Genomic DNA, 15833 nt, shown 5'->3' with positions numbered 1-15833 from the left:
TCCTCCCAGGCTGAAAGTCCCCTTCTTCCACACCCCTTCAGACTCCATATTTGGGTCCCCTTCCACGAACACTCCCTTCATGGAAGCCATCTTTCTCTCTCCTGGATTTCCTCTCTGGAGTCCCCTTCCACACACTCTTGTGGAAGCCTGTCTTCCCCTCCTAAACTCCATCTCTTTCTGTTCCCTTCCCCAGAGTGGAAGCTGCTTTCCTCTCCTGGATTCCATCTTTCTGGATTCTCTCACTCAGTGTGAGAGTTAGCTGTTTCTTTCTCTCTCCTTATGTTTCTCGCTCTCTCTCTCTCTCTCTCTAAATAAATCACTTTCTACACTTTTGAGACCAGCATTTACTGTGCACTGCGCCATGGTCCCCTCTCTCATTCTTGAGAGGGCAGGAGACCAAGAACCTGGAAAAACATCCTCTCAGGGGAGCTAAGGGCACCCTGAACCCCTGAACCCCAATATTACACAACCATGTGATCTTTGACAAACCTGACAAAAACAAGCAATGAGGAAAGGATTCCCTGTTTAATAAATGGTGTTGGAAAAACCGGCTAGCCATGTACAGAAAACTAAAACTGTATATATACTTTATATAAAAATTAACTCAAGATTGATTAAAGATTTAAACATAAAACCATAAAAACCCTAGAAGAAAACCTAGGGAATACCATTCAGGAAATAGCCATTGGCAAAGACTTCATGACCAAAACATCAAAAGCAATGGCAACAAAAGCCAAAATTGACAAATGGGATCCAATTAAGTGAAAGAGTGTCTGAACAGCAAAAGAAACTATTATCAGAGTGAACAGGCAGCCTGTTCTCTACAGAACTGGGAAAAATTTTGCAATCTATCCATCTGACAAAGGGCTGATATCCAGAATCTACAAGGAACTTAAACAAATTTACCAGGAAAAAAAAACAAAAACAAAACAAACAAACAAAAAAATCAAAAAGTGAGTGAAGAATATGAACAGACACTTCAAAAGAAGACATTTATGCAAGCAACAAACTTATGAAAAAAAGCTCATCATCAGTGGTCATTAGAGAAATGCAAATCAAAACCACTATAAGATACCATCTCATGCTAGTTAGAATAATGATCACCAAAAAGTCAGGAAACAACAGATGCTGGAGAAGATGTGGAGAAACAGGAATGCTTTTACACTGTTGGTGGGAGTATAAATTAGTTCAACCATTGTGGAAGACAGTGTGGTGATTCCTCAGGGATCTAGAACTAGAAATGCCTTTGACCCAGCAATCCCATTACTGAGTATATGCCCAAAGGATTATAAATCATTCTACTCTAAAGACGCAAGCACATGTATGTTTATTGTAGCACTATTCACAATGGCAAAGATTTGGATCCAACCCAAATGCCCATCAATGACAGACTGGATTAGGAAAATGTGGCACATATACACCATGGAATACTATGCAGCCATAAAAAAGGATGAGTTCATGTCCTTTGCAGGGACATAGATGAAGCTGAAAACCATCATTCTCAGAAAACTGACACAAGAAGAGAAAATCAAACACCACATGTTCTCACTCATAAGTGGGAGTTGCACAATAAGAACATATGGGCACAGGGATTGGATCATGACACACTGGCACCTGTAGAGTGGTGGGAGGCACGGGGAAGGATAGCATTAGGAGGTATACCTAGTGCAGGAGACGGTTTGATGGGTGCAGCAAACCACCGTGGCACATGTATATCTATGTAACAAATCTGCACATTCTGTACATGTATCCCTGAATTTAAGTATATTAAAAAAAAAAATAGGCTGGGTGCAGTGGCTCACACCTGTTATCCCAGCACTTTGGGAGCCTGAGGCAGATGGATGGTCAAGAGACTGAGACCATCCTGGCCAACATGGTGAAACCTTGTCTCTACTAAAAATACAAAAATTAGCTGGGCATGGTGGCGCATGCCTGTAGTCCCAAGTACTTTGGAGGCTGAGGAAGGAGAATGGCTTGAGCCCAGCAGGCGGAGGTTGCAGTGAGCCAAGATCATGTCACTGCACTCCAGCCTGAGTGACAGAGCGATACACTGTCTCAAAAAAACAAAAAACAAAATGAAACACAAAAACTGAGTTTTTGTTAATATTCTTGAATGTTGCTCCTAGAAGTTAACATAAAGGAATTGGGAGATGGATTCGTTTTCTACTGCTGCTATAACATTACTACAGATTCAATGGCTTATAACAACACAAATGTATTGGCTTATAGTCCTGTTGGTTAGGAGTCTTTCACAGTTCTCACTGGGCCAAAATCAAGATATGGGCAGGATTATATTCCATTTTGGAGGCTCTAAGGGGGAATCTGTGTCTTCGCTCTTTTTTTTCTGAGATGGGGTCTTGCTTGTTGTCCAAGCTGAGGTGCAGTTGTGAGATCTCAGGTCACTGCAGCCTTCACCTCCCAGGCTCAAGCAATTCTCCTGCCTCAGCTTCCAGAGTAGCTGGGACCACAGGTGTGTACTATCATGTCCAACTATTTTTTTACCTTTTTTGTAGATACAGGGCCTTCCTATGTTGCCCAGGCTGGTCTCAAACTCCTGGACTTTTTTTCTTGCCTCCCAACATACTAGGATTACAAGTATGAGCCACTGTACCCAGCCTGCCTTTTCAGTCTTCTATATACTGCCATATTCTTTGCCTCACTGCTCCCTTCCATCTTCAAAGCCCCAACCTGTGTCTCACTGACCATCCTTCCGTGGTCACATCTCTGTCTTACTCTTGTCTTCTACCTTCCTCTGACTTTTAAGGACCCTTGTGCCCAACTGGATAATCCAGGATAATCTCCCTATTTTTAAGGTCAGGTGATTAGCAACCTTAATTCTATCTGCAAACTTAATCCCCTTTTGCCATATATTGTTCACAGGTTTGGGAGATTAAGATATAGACCTCTTGGGGAGCATTATTCTAGAGGTAAACTGCAGAGGTATGTAAACCAAAAAAAGAATGATGCTGAATTAACACAGTCTGGTTAATGTAAGTCAGAGTTTATCAGAATTGGTTTTGAGATTTCAATTGGATTGTTGGCAACATGAGCCTAATCGAAATTCTATTCCCAGGCTGCTGTGATTGATATGCAATTTCTAAATGTATGTGTAAAATACTAACACAGCCAGGGTAACACAGTGAGACCCTGATCTCTACAAAAAATAAAAATTGCCAGGCATGGTGGTATATGTCGCTAGTCCCAGCTACTCGGGAAGCTGAAGTGGGTGGGTCACTTGAGTTGGGGAAGTCCAGTCTGCAGTGAGTCCCGATGGTGTCACTGCACTACAGTCTGGGTGACAGAGCAAGACCCTGTCTCAGAAGTATAATAAAATACTAATATTAATACTACTACTAACAAAACTACTACCACACCTAACACGTCTTGGGCTTTATGTATTAGGCCCCTTTTAAAGTAATTACATAAACTAACTGTACCCTGAAATATGATGAGGAAGAAATAATCATTTTCCCTATTTTCACATGAGGAAGGTAAGATATAACTTGCGTAGGGTTACCAAGTGAGGATTTGAACTGAAACCTAGGCAATGTGACTCCAGGGATTTCACCATTACATTACACAGACTCCTTCTGTATGTCTCTCTTGGTTAGGGGGCATGGCATGTCTGATAAATATATGTTTTGGGTTGGATAGCAAAGGGTACAAGTTAGAAACAGTGCTTTAGGTGATTAATTAGGGCAGGATTTGTTGAAATATCTATGAGGGAAGAAGTGGCTTTTTACTGTACTGATCCTACACAGACACCAGAATTCTTTAGTTCAGTTCAATCTAAATATAACAGCAAAACCATCTACTCTTTTCTTTTCCCTTTCTTCCTTTCAAGAAATATTTTTTGGTTATTGACAATGTAAAAGAAACTGTACTGGACATTACATAAAGCTGGTTAACAGAGAAATGAGACTCCAAGGAACAATATTTAGTGGAAGTAAATGATAAAATCTGCCCTAAAATTTTGCTCAATAATTTATAAAATCATCAATTACATTATTGTAAAACTTTGTCATTTGTTTTTTCTACCCCTATTTTCTTCGCTATGTTCTCTCTTCTAACATCTTTCTGCCTCTACCCATGTTTTCATTGCCTACTTTAAGTGCTTTTTTTCATCACTTTGCTCTCATGCCTTTTGTTTCTTGCTTCTCTCAGTTGTCCAGATCATTACCTCCTAGCTAGCCACACCATACTTTCAACCCACTCTGGAAATAAACTATTTTATTTTAAAATATTAAAATTCCCCTGAATTCATTTTCTCCTTCCCATTTTCTTTATCACTTTATTTCATCCAGGAATGAAAGTTCAGACCTTCATTCACGCTGTTCCATATAACAAGTTTCTTACTAAGCTCCTGTTTATAATTCTCCCAAATCCCCTGACAATATATCCGTTTTCACATTTTTCTCTGACTTTTCTAGCAAATCTAATCTTGTCATTCCCCTACTCAAAATTTATTTGTTCTCATGATTGACCAGATAACATCCAAACTCCCTTACAAGGTACAAACAATCCCTACCTGCCCATTTAACTTCATTTTTATCTTATCTTCCAATTCCCCTTTGTGTGATGGACTGATGTTGGCGCTGTGATTTAAACAGTTCAACTAAAAAGACATGCTTATGGGTTATAGAAGACATCATACTAAGTCGTGCCTCTGTGTCCTTCTGTCTATCATTCCCCTATTCCCTCTTCTGCTTTTTCTCCATCCATACGTAAAATTTCTAGTCATTCTTTAAGACTGTTCACATGTTATCTGTGCTGTGAGGGTTTCCCAGTCTCTTTTAGGCAGACTTGAGAGTCCTCTGCTCTGTCACATACTGTACATCCCTCCAACGTTTGCAAGAATATTGTTATTAGTATTTGGAGTCAGGACTTGGGGTTTTCTATTTCCAATACCTAACACAGATTCCAGTACATAGTAGCTTAATCATCTTTGTTAAAGCTACCTACACTATTATTTAACCTACCTATCAAAATGATACAGTATAGCTCTTTTTTTCTGCCTGCATATCAGTTTTTCAAACTATATTTTTTGAACACCAGCACCTCTATAGGAGTTGTATACTACAAATAGAGCTAGGCTTTAGATAGTTATGTAAAATGTAAATTTGTTTTCATTGTAGGTTTAAGAAAAAGTCCAAATCTCTTCTCAAATAATTTTTAAAGTTTTATTTGTTTGTATTGATACATAATAGATGTACATATTTTGGGGGTACATGTGGCAACACATTCATGTAATTTGTAAAGATAAAATCAGTATAAATGGGATATCCATTACTTTAAATATTGGCCTTTTCTTTCTGCTAGAAACATTTGAATTATTCTCTTCTAGCTATTTTGAAATACACAATAGATTATTGTAAACTATAATCACCCTAGTGATCTATCAAACACTAGGTCTTATTTCATCTATTAAACTGTATATTCCTTTTGTTCTTAATTTCATAATAATTCTCAATTGCAAAGTTCATTTAAAAAATCACCTAACAATCTAAAAATGAGAAATTTATGTTTGTTTTACCATGACCTGCATGAGGAACAACAACAAGAATACAAAGCATGTGTATATACTGCTGACAATATAATTAGTCCCAAATTTACATATTTATGATCCATCTCTGCTAACCTAGATTATTGCCAACAAAAAAATAAATTTTGCTCATTTGCCTTGTTGTTTTTATTTACATTAATTGATGGACTGATGTTGGTTCTGTGATTTAAACAGTTCAACTTAGAAAAAAATAGCTACTACAAGGGCAGGTCTTGGGACATAGTCACTGAAAAATAAGTTGAGGTCCAATCAGGAATATAGAAACTATACTATGTAATCAAGGGAATATATGAAAATGTTACACAGGGATGGTAGGGGTGGTTCTCCAGATCAAAAAGGGGAATACTGCGGTGACCCAGAGATATAAACTGTGGGAAGCTGTTACTACCTTTAGAGCTAGGAGGAAAAGGAAAAAAGGTTGTATTATTAGAATTCAGAAGTTTAATGGAGCCATCCTCCTTAGCTGGGCTTGGACCTCTGACAAATAGAAACAGCCTACCTGGGGCTGGTACTTTTGAAGACTCATAAGGACTCTGGGATTTAGAGTATAAAAGAAGTGGGAGGCTGGAATCAACTGTTAAAGACAGTGTGACAGGTTATTACTGCTGAGGTGATGCTGATAGCAAGAAGCAAATGGAAAGGAACACGTCCCTTTTTGTCCTACTCCAGGGGTCCACATTTTCTCCAGTGACCTCTATTGATAGAACCTGTCAGGAAGCCAGTTGGTAAAGGAGATACATAGTTTGCATAGAGTCCTAGCATCAGCCTTACAAAACCAGGGCAGAACTATGAATACATAGTGGAGAGATAATAGTTTAATAAACAGCACCAGTAACAATTATTACAAGAGTGTTAAGCAATGATCAGAGTAACCACCTTCCAGCTTAAAAAAAAAAAAGTCATGATTTATCCTATGTTCAAGACCTTAAAGAAGTATAAACATCTAATGAATGACACATGTACTTAAGTATGCTATTTCACAATAATCATTTAATCATCCAATTTGAAACCTATATGGCCGACATTATTCTAGGTACACGGGATTTTTCTTTTTTCATTTTTGTTTGTTTTTCGGGGGGACAGTGGGGGGACAGGGTCTTTCTCCAGCTGTCTAGAGTATAGGGATATGATCTAGGCTCACTGCTACCTCAGCCTCCCAGGCTCAGGTGATTCTCCCACTTCAGCCTCTGGAATAGCTGGGACTGTAGAAGCATGCCACCACACCTGGCTAATTTTCGTTTGTCTGTATTTTCAGTAGAGAGGAGGTTTTGCTATCGATATGGTTTGGCTGTGTCCCCACCCAAATTTCATCTTGAATTATAGCTCCCACAATTCCCACATGTCATGGGAGGGACCCAGTGGTAGGTAATTGAATCATGGGGGCAGGTCTTTCTCTTGCTGTTTTCATGATACTGATAAGCCTCATGAGAGCTGATGGTTTTATAAAAGTAATTTCCCCTGGACATGCTCTCTTGCCTGTCACCATGTAAAATGTGACTTTGCTCCTCCTTGCCTTCTTCATGATTGTGAGGCCTCCCCAGCCATTTGGAACTGAGTCAATTAAACCTCTTTCCTTTATAAATTACCCAATCTTGGGTTTGTCTTTATTAGCAGCATGAGAACAGGCTAATACATTCTTGTTGCCCAGGCTGGTCTCAAACTCCTGGACTCAGGCAATTTGCCAGCCTCAGCCTCTCAAAGTGCTGGGATTATAGGCAGGAGGTATGGTGCCTGGCCTACTTGAGTTTTAGCAGTGAAAATATAGATATTTGCTTGCCCTTGTGGAACTTTCCTTCTAGTGAGAGGGAACAGACAATAAATAGAGACATGTCAGATGGCAAGGGCAATGGAGAAAATAAAGCAAGTTAAGGGCATAGGGATTAGGGTGGGGGGGCAGCTTTTTCATAGGTGGTGTTGGAGAGCCTCAAGGATAAAGTTAAATTTTAACAAAGACCCAAAGGAAATAGGAGGAAGAAAGGCATATGAGTATATAGGGAAGATCTCTTCAGTAAGAACAAATTTCATTTAATAAGAATGAGGTTGGTGAACATTTTGCAAGTGGATGGGCTTTTCGGTGGCTTTGCAGTTTGTTTTTTTTTATTATTTGTATAATTCTCTTTACAAAAACTGTGATCCTAACTGGGTAACATAAGGTTATTATTTATAGTACCAAGTTCAAATATTCCACAAAATATTGTTCACCTCTTCTACATAGGAAAAGCTGTTTCCTCACACAGCAGGTTGTAAAAAAATTGCTGATGTTAAGGAGAATTAGCTGAAGTATATAATATCTTATCTCTTCTATAAAATACTTCCTTTGTTTCAGTCAGCTATGAAATTCTAATAATAGTCTCAAACCTTTTACTTGGATTATTTGAGTAAATGCAAAATGCCTAGCACTGTACATAATTACTTCTTTGTTAAGATGTCAACCTTTGTTTTTTAGTTAAGAGTTAATGAACCTTGATAATTGGCAAACAAGCTTTGAGCCGAAAGTAGGATGGACACCATCAGTACTTTTAATCCAAAACAATGAAACCATTGTTGGCATTAGGATTATGTTGCTTTCTGTTCAGATAATTTTTTTCTGAAAAAAATACATGCATACTTTGTTATTCAGTGGTGTCAGAAATATTAATGTTAGTTATAATTACACATTCCTTAAAACAGTTTGTTACTCAAACAATAAATGTGAACTTATATGTAATGGCATAGAACCCACTAATAATCTCATGTTAAAGGTTTATAAAAAATTAACAGTATTTCTGCCCTTGAAAAAAAATCAGTTGTATATGTAATGTAAAATCTCTTTCTGTAGCCAGTAAAAATTTCCAACAGGAAAGCTTGGGGTGGGTATGTCTAAAATTCATTCATCTGAGGAGAATGTTATTTAAGATTGGATACTTTTACTATAGAAAGTAGAAATTTGAGTTACCTTAGTAAATTTATTCTTTTTAACTTAAAGAATAATCTTGAGAGGTCAATGGTGTCCACTGGAAGGCAAGAACTTGGTTCTGGCAGGATAACCACCACATATGGCTGGTAGTATTAGCAGAGCACTTAAACTCTGTGCCTAGGTTCTTGCAGCTGTCAAGTAGAGATCATAGTAATTGCTACCTTCCGAAGTGAGCTTGTGCTTTGACATCTTGAGTTGAAGATGCTGTATAAACACAAATTATTATTGTTAGAACATAATACATATATGCACATAAAACACCAGCATGGCGCTCTTTTAATGCTTATATAAGATCTATAAATACTTCTTTTCCATGCTTTCTCTTCACTTTAGGTCAGAGAAGATCATAGCAGGCCACTATTCAATTTCTATAAATAGGGAGGAAATATATTTGTTATAGCTCCATATTATATTTTTGAGAAGAACTAAATCTGCTAATTCCTTATGGTCTCTGTAGCAATTGCCTAATGGCCCCACCCAAGTTAAGCCTTTGGCATCTTTGGAAATGTTGGCTCAATTATTTTTCTTGGAGATTTGGAACCATCAGGGAAAACCTGGGGGAATGAAATTGGCTAGTGATATTAAAATTTTGGTTAACATTTAACTGAATCTCAACAACGTGTTAAAGTGCTATCTAAACAGATAATTAGCTAGTGGCTGCGCAGTGGGCTGTCTAAATTTAGCAGTGAAATTAGGTTTAGGGAATGCAAATACAGGAAAAGAAATTTTCTCAAGGGAAAAGGTGGTGTCAGCACAGCCGAGGAATGTCACAATAGCTACATTTTGTCAATTATGATCCTCATCAGGGGATCTTCCGGAGCGATGCAGAACAAGGTTTATTCATAAGTCCATCTTGAGAATAGGTGATAGAAAGTCTTGGCTGCAGGACACAGGCTTACAGGGAACAACAGAGGCAGACAGACACAGGGAGGGAGGAATAGGAAAGGGATGGAGGGAAAAAGGTGGACCGAGAGCTGGGAGACTGGCTGGGAGGCAGAAGTTAAGAAAGAAAAGAAGAGGTGGGCAGGGTACAGAATGGCTTGTAGCCTTGGAGGTGAGTAAAGCCTTGTAATCCAGCGGGCGGAAGGTGGGAAGACCCTAGTGACCGAAAGCCGAAGACAGCGTGGTCTTGGCCGCAAGCAAGCATTAGTTGAGCTTCGACAGGCTAATTCCTGGGCGGCTGATCCTTGTTCAGCTTTCCCGTTATTGGAACACACGGCTATCTGGTGGAGATGACAGGAGCTACATAAAATTAATGGTGTCAGGCCTGTGGACTGGTGTCCTCCGCCTTCAATCCGCCCCCTACGCCGGACAGTCCAAATTGTCCACCCTCCTACTCCCCCCGCAGAACCGATGTGGCAGTGGCTCCAAGGTCAATCGCCGGTACTGTGCAAGGCGGGAGGATGGAGAGGGCAGGGCGGGCAGCCACCTGGGGTGAGCGAGGGTCATGGTGGACCACAGACGCTCCTCTTACGGGCAAATGTTTAACGCTTCCCGAGGTCGCGTCTCTGCGATCAGTTCAAAGGAAAACAGACAAGAAAATAAAACTACACATACGAACATGCAAACGAAACAAAACGAACGAAAAACACCAACGCACTCGTTAGGGGAAATCCATGGCCTCCTGTTGCCAGTTGCCCGGCGCAGAAAGTGGACAGCCCAGCGGCCAGTGAGAAGCAACAGCGAGAAAGCAAACCTTCTGAGACCCCTCTCCTCGCCCAGCTCCGCCGACCCTTCCACCAAGCCGCCCTACCAGGGAAAAGAGCAGGAAAAACGCCTGAGCAAACGTGCCTCGGCGAGCGGGGAAGTGGGCTGGGAAGGAGGGAGGGATTCGGAGAGCACAGCTGTCCCAGGGAGCAGGAAGGAGGAGAAAGTCTCTCCCTTCAGTCCCCCGCGCCCCAGCGAGGAGGAAGATTACTAGTCCAACAGGCTGCGTACAGCTTCCTACACAGGAACCATTAGCTTGGGCAACGGAAGAGCAGCCCCCTCCTGCCTTCCTCTCCCACCCCTCGTCGTCTCCGGTCCCCGCCAGAGGGAGAGCGCCGCCCGGGAGAGGCAAGCGCGTAGCGTGATTGTCCCGCAGCCCTCGCCTCAGTCGGCGCTGGGGCCTCGGTGGACCCAAGAGGGGAGGAGTGGGCGAGACCATTGGAAAGGCAGGGAAGGGGGAAAACCAGGCAGGAACGAGGGGCGGGGCCGACTAACCTATTCCAGATTTTCCTGCCCCTTTTAAAGCTCTGCTTTGGGAGGAACCCCGTTATCAAAGTGGATGAAAAGAGTTGCTTTTTTTTTGAAAGGGGAGGAGCGTGTGTAGGAGGGCGGGGTGGGAGGAGACAGGGCTTGCGCCCGGGGATCAGACGGGAGCTGAAGTTGTGCGGGGAGGGCGGGCGAGTCGGGAGACCGCTCTGAGGGTCGGCTACTTTCCCCCCTCCCGCGTGGGGCGGGGTGGTGCGTTCCGAGTTCCCAGGAGTTCGAGGCGGGCTGTTGCCGGGGGGAGGGGAGTGGCGGCGGCGGCGGGCGGCTCCCGCCTCAGCCTCGGCAGTGGCGTCGGCGACGGCGGTGTCGAAGCAGCCGCCAGCGCTCGGCTGAGTGTCAGCCGGCAGCGACGGCGCTAGAGCTGGGAGCTGGGGACGCGCGCGCCGGACCTTCCACAGCCGCCGCCCAGAGCCGGAGGCGCCGGGGCCGGGGGAGCGGGAGGACGGGCGGGCTAGCGGGCCGGGGGGAGGGTGGGGGATGGCGCGGACCCCGCGGCCGGCCTTGCTGTGTCCCGGAGGCGGCAGAACACAACTTTCCTCCGCTTCTGTCCTCGGAGCCGGGCTCCTGCTGCAGCCCCCGACGCCACCTCCGCTGCTGCTGCTGCTCTTCCCGCTGCTGCTTTTCTCCCGGCTCTGTGGTAGGTGAATCTCGGCGGCCGGCGTGGGAGACGCCACTGAGGGTGCGGGCGCCGCGGCCGGCTCTGCCCAGCAGCTCTCCCGGGCAGCGAGGCGGTTGTGTTTGGCGGTTGGCTGCGCGAGCGAGTGATGAGGACTTTGGCTGGAAACTTTTCGCCGCGCCCGGGGCGAGGCCCTGGAAGGGCCGGGCCAGCTAGTGCTGCGCCGGCGGCCGGCTCCCCTCCCCCGCGGCCGCGCGGGTCGCGGCTCGGATGGCCGAGGGTTGGCGATGGTGCTCAGTGCGCCGAGCTCCGTGTTTGCTCCGGGGACCGTTACTTCTAGCTCATTGCCCTGGAGCGGAGAGCGCAGGCTCGTGGGTTAAGGTGCCGGGATGCATGTTGGCTGCTTTTTTTTTCCCCGGTGAAACTTGAGCTGGGAGCCCAGAAACCCTAGGGACCGGAGCCCGACGGAATGAAGCCTCCGGGTCCACTTCTCTAGGCCTTCCATCCTGGAGAAAGCACCGTCTTAGCCCACCCAGCCGCAGCATCCTCTACAACCAGTTTTCTTCCGTCTGGCGGTCCCCGCCTCTGCCCTGGCAGCTTCTGGATCTCTTTAGATTGAGCCTGGTCCCTGCCTTCCAGCTTGTGGGACGTCTCTCACACTATCAGTGCTTATTTTAGCAACCCCCCCCAGGAACAAGGTTTACGTGTTAAATACCTGATTTTATGGACTGTGCCCGGCTGTTCTAACCAAAATAGTCACACGCCAGTTTTCCGTCTCTTTCCTCGTGTTATGTTACTGTTTTCCTGTCTTATTTGGGAGCTAGTCTCTGTGAGTTTTGTTCCCAGGTATGGCAGACTAGAAGCCTACTTATTAAGGATCGTGCTGAAAAAAAAAAAAAAAAAAAAGTCTGCTTTTCATGCAAGGGAAATGGACGTAATGAAAGGCAGTGATTTGGGAAAATAAGGACACCAGTCTTTGGTGGGAGGAATAGTCTTAAAACACTGCGAGAAGTCTTTGGTGGAAGGAATAGTATTAAAACATTGCGAGACGTTATTTATTTGAGGGCTCTTAACTTGGTAAGAAAAGTGGACGGGCAGAACTTAAGCTTGCTCAAAGATTGGCTTTCAGTATTTCATGAAACCTTAAACTGAAGTTTTACCAGTATTAAAAGGAGAGATGTGTGCAAATTTCTTGGGTAGTGTGATTTAGAAGAAGAGGAATCCTATTACACGATAGGTGAGTCAGGGTAGTTGGTTTTGAGGGTAGCAAAGTTTGCATGATGGGATTGAGTGCTGCTTCTGGGCTGACAATTTCCACTACCGGTTTACCAGCACGTTTCCAGCACTGTAATTAAAGTTTCTGATTTACACAGAGTATAGTATGATAAATGAAATGTTATTATTTGTACACTGTTTCTATATCCCCAGATACTTGGTTCCAAGACAAAGTTCTTATTGCTATATCTTTTTAAATTGATGCCAGAAACTAGGTTGAATTTGTGTGCTGTTCTATTCCATGAAGGAGAATTGGGGATGTTGCTCACAATTGAGTGAGAGGATTGTTGGAGGGGACCTTACCAGTTTACTATCCTGACCTCGTTTATGTTAAGGACTGAGAGAATATTTATACCTCCAGAGGGGCGGGTCTAGTTAGGCAAAGCTCTGTGGAAGACTGAAGCCGGGTAATATGAATAGGTGATACAGGAATTATTTACATTGTAATTTCTTAGTGGTTGTGAAAATGAATTGTTGATTGCTTTAGAAGGAACATCTTGGTTTTCACATGGAAGAAGAACACAATTTTTAAAAATCTCCTTAATAATGTGGTATTGGAAGGATTTGCTATTTTATTTTATAGCCTAAAAACTTAAGCAGCGTAGGCAAATGGACTGTGTTTTAGAGTTGGTGTAGTCTTTAGAGTCAACTCTTATTGTTGTAGAGGTAGACACCAGTTTTGTATTCCTGTGTGCTACTCATTTAAAGAGCATCCTTTTTTGGCTTATAGTGTTGTAACATCCTAATTTGTGAACTCTTATGAAGAGTTTTTTCCATCAACCTTTATTTTAGAATTCAGTCTTTGAATAGGCACAATTGTTATGACTTATGGAAGCTTAATAGTATGAAAGTAAAATTTTCAAGTAAGCTGTTAATTTAACAAATTGTTGACTTAACTACTGTTAGTTAACAGAGTTATAATGACATTCATAGTACTACTTACAAGGTTTGGTATGTGATTGGTATTTGCGTCGAGCCAGTTTTAGAGTTGAAAAGATTTTTAAGGTTTAAAAAGATGACTATAGCTGATGATATGTTGAGAATGCTTTACTTGTTTTATCACATACAGGTTTTTCTTTTTGCTGTTATTTTTGATATGTAGATATGTTTGATATGCAGCGTGGCCTTAACTAAACTGTATCGTGTTAATAAAAATATTCCTCAAAACTGGTGGATGTGGTATTCTGAAAGTTATAAAATATTTATATCAGATTCGCTGGCTGGCTGTTTTGGGGTGTGCATTGTCTTATTTGGAGAATTGAACTTTTAAAATGAGAATTTTACAGATTGTCAGATTGCCAGTTTGTTTGTTTGTTTTTAAGCCTAAGAAATTCTTAGGTTTAAGTGTCAAGGGGACTGCATCATCTGACTCGATAAACCTCATTTAATTATGAAATTCTAAGTTTCTTTATTATGGCAATAATCAATTCGTAGATGATCAGATTTATTTCACTTTTTCTTCCCACAATTTTTTTGGGTTGACGTAGAGAAAATTAGCATGGATATGGTAGTGATGAATAAGAATATAGACTGTTTGACCTTTGTGAGGTCCCGTTTGACTCTGGGATTCTTTGCCACTTTCCATTTTCAGCAAGGCTTTATCTTAAGATGGATGTTTAAAAGATCACACAAAAGAAGATCTAATATGATATGGAATTTTTAAAAGCCTTTTGACTACTCGATAGGTGCTTGGGGACATAATACATCAATAAGACAGAGTCCTGGCTTCAAGGTGCTTATAACTTGGTGATCGACCTAAAGGAAACATGATTATAGAACAGTTTGGTGTTCATGAAGTATTTGATTTGCCCGGAAAAGGGAAACCTAACCCGTTATATAAAGGCTTATGATGTGCAGTGAGAAAAAAAGTCACTTTAAAAAAATCATTTGGGTCAGATCTTATTGAGATACCTTTTTCCTTCCCTCCCTGTTCTTCCCTCCCTTCCTCCTTTTCTCTCTCTCTCTATCTGTAAATCATTGGCAGGTTATTTAACCTTGGAAACTTGAAGTTTCTCTTGTTTTAATAAGAGATAACGTTACCAACTTGCGAATAGAGATCTTGTGAGGATTAAATGACAGAATAAAACGCTTGGGAAAGTGCATGAAATATAGTAACACTTAAATATTAGCATTTATTATATTGCACAGCGTAAACTAACTAGGCTAGTGTTAGTGATTCTTAAATTCTACACCAATGTCCTGAATAATTGAGTTTTCAAATTGGCTTGCCGTATTTGTATTTTACATCTTTATATTGATTGTATAGCCCAGTCAGTGATCTTCAAATATTTGTAAAATTTACTTCATATAAATATACAGATGATGAGTGTTCAGAATATTAGAATACAGTCAAATTAATTGTATAATTGTATAAAACCTAGTTGACTATTAATGGTGTCCAATGTGTTTTAAGATTTGGCAGTTCCTAAGGTCACTTAAAATGTTAGTGATTATATTGAAGATAGAAGTTGGAGAAGGGAGTCACAATTTGATTCTGCTGTAAGTTACTAATGGTATCAGTTGGGGTATATAGTACATATTGCGGATTTGAGTCTTTCTGCATCCTAAACAGATGTTTTTGGAAAGTAACCCAAATTTAGAAGCAAGCAGAAAAGATCAAATCTTCCTTCCTTGCATCTATCTACAGCATCAGAAATAAGAATTGGAAAAGCTGGTCAATTGTGTGTATTATATGTGTTTACCTTGTTTATGTCACACTTACATCTGCTTACAATTTAGTAATTCGGCAATTCTGTTGTGTATTTTGTATGTGTGGGAATAAAACTTAAGGGTTATTGCTAATTACTTGAAAATTATTGAAGGGACACTGACTATGATAATTAAGAGAGCATTTTGACATTCTGTAACTTTTAACCATTAAACATTAGTGAGTAAATAATGCATTGCTGTAACATATTCTGTAATCTATTAAAATCTTCCTAAAAATTGACAGTAAGCCTACATGGTTTGTAAAAGATGAGACAGTTAATAATTACTATTAATATGTAAATGTAGGTTAAAATCAAATAACACTTAGGTCAGTAATGAAACTTTAAAGACAATTTTGTGTACCATGCACACAGATCCAAAATCTGAGCACCCTTAATCTGTCATATGCTTGAGTATCTCATATATTTTTGTCTAAAATAGTCTTTAAATTCTTGAATATA

The 15833-nt window shown here is 41.4% G+C and overlaps 1 protein-coding gene across 5 annotated transcripts in view; it reads left to right on the top strand.

Annotated features, from left to right (window-relative positions):
- The first annotated feature begins 9361 nt into the window (after positions 1 to 9361).
- The window catches only part of NECTIN3 (nectin cell adhesion molecule 3), a 138416-nt gene continuing 131944 nt past the window's right edge, over positions 9362 to 15833 (top strand). For 3 of the 5 annotated variants that reach the window (XM_032299152.1, XM_032299154.1, XM_032299150.1), the window contains exon 1: positions 10991 to 11409. In XM_032299152.1, coding sequence (XP_032155043.1) covers positions 11250 to 11409 — 160 coding nt within the window. In that variant the 5' untranslated portion in view covers positions 10991 to 11249. Of the gene's footprint in view, positions 9574 to 10990; positions 11410 to 11647; positions 11750 to 15833 lie in introns of those variants that run through there. The other 2 variants (XM_032299151.1, XM_032299155.1) reach the window with 2 other exon arrangements.

Source organism: Sapajus apella, unplaced genomic scaffold (genome assembly GCF_009761245.1).
Source record: "Sapajus apella isolate SASKATOON/1434 unplaced genomic scaffold, GSC_monkey_1.0 scaffold40, whole genome shotgun sequence".
Taxonomy (NCBI): Eukaryota; Metazoa; Chordata; class Mammalia; order Primates; family Cebidae; genus Sapajus; species Sapajus apella.
Note: the sequence above shows the minus strand (reverse complement) of the source record. Positions and strands in the feature narration are given on the sequence as shown.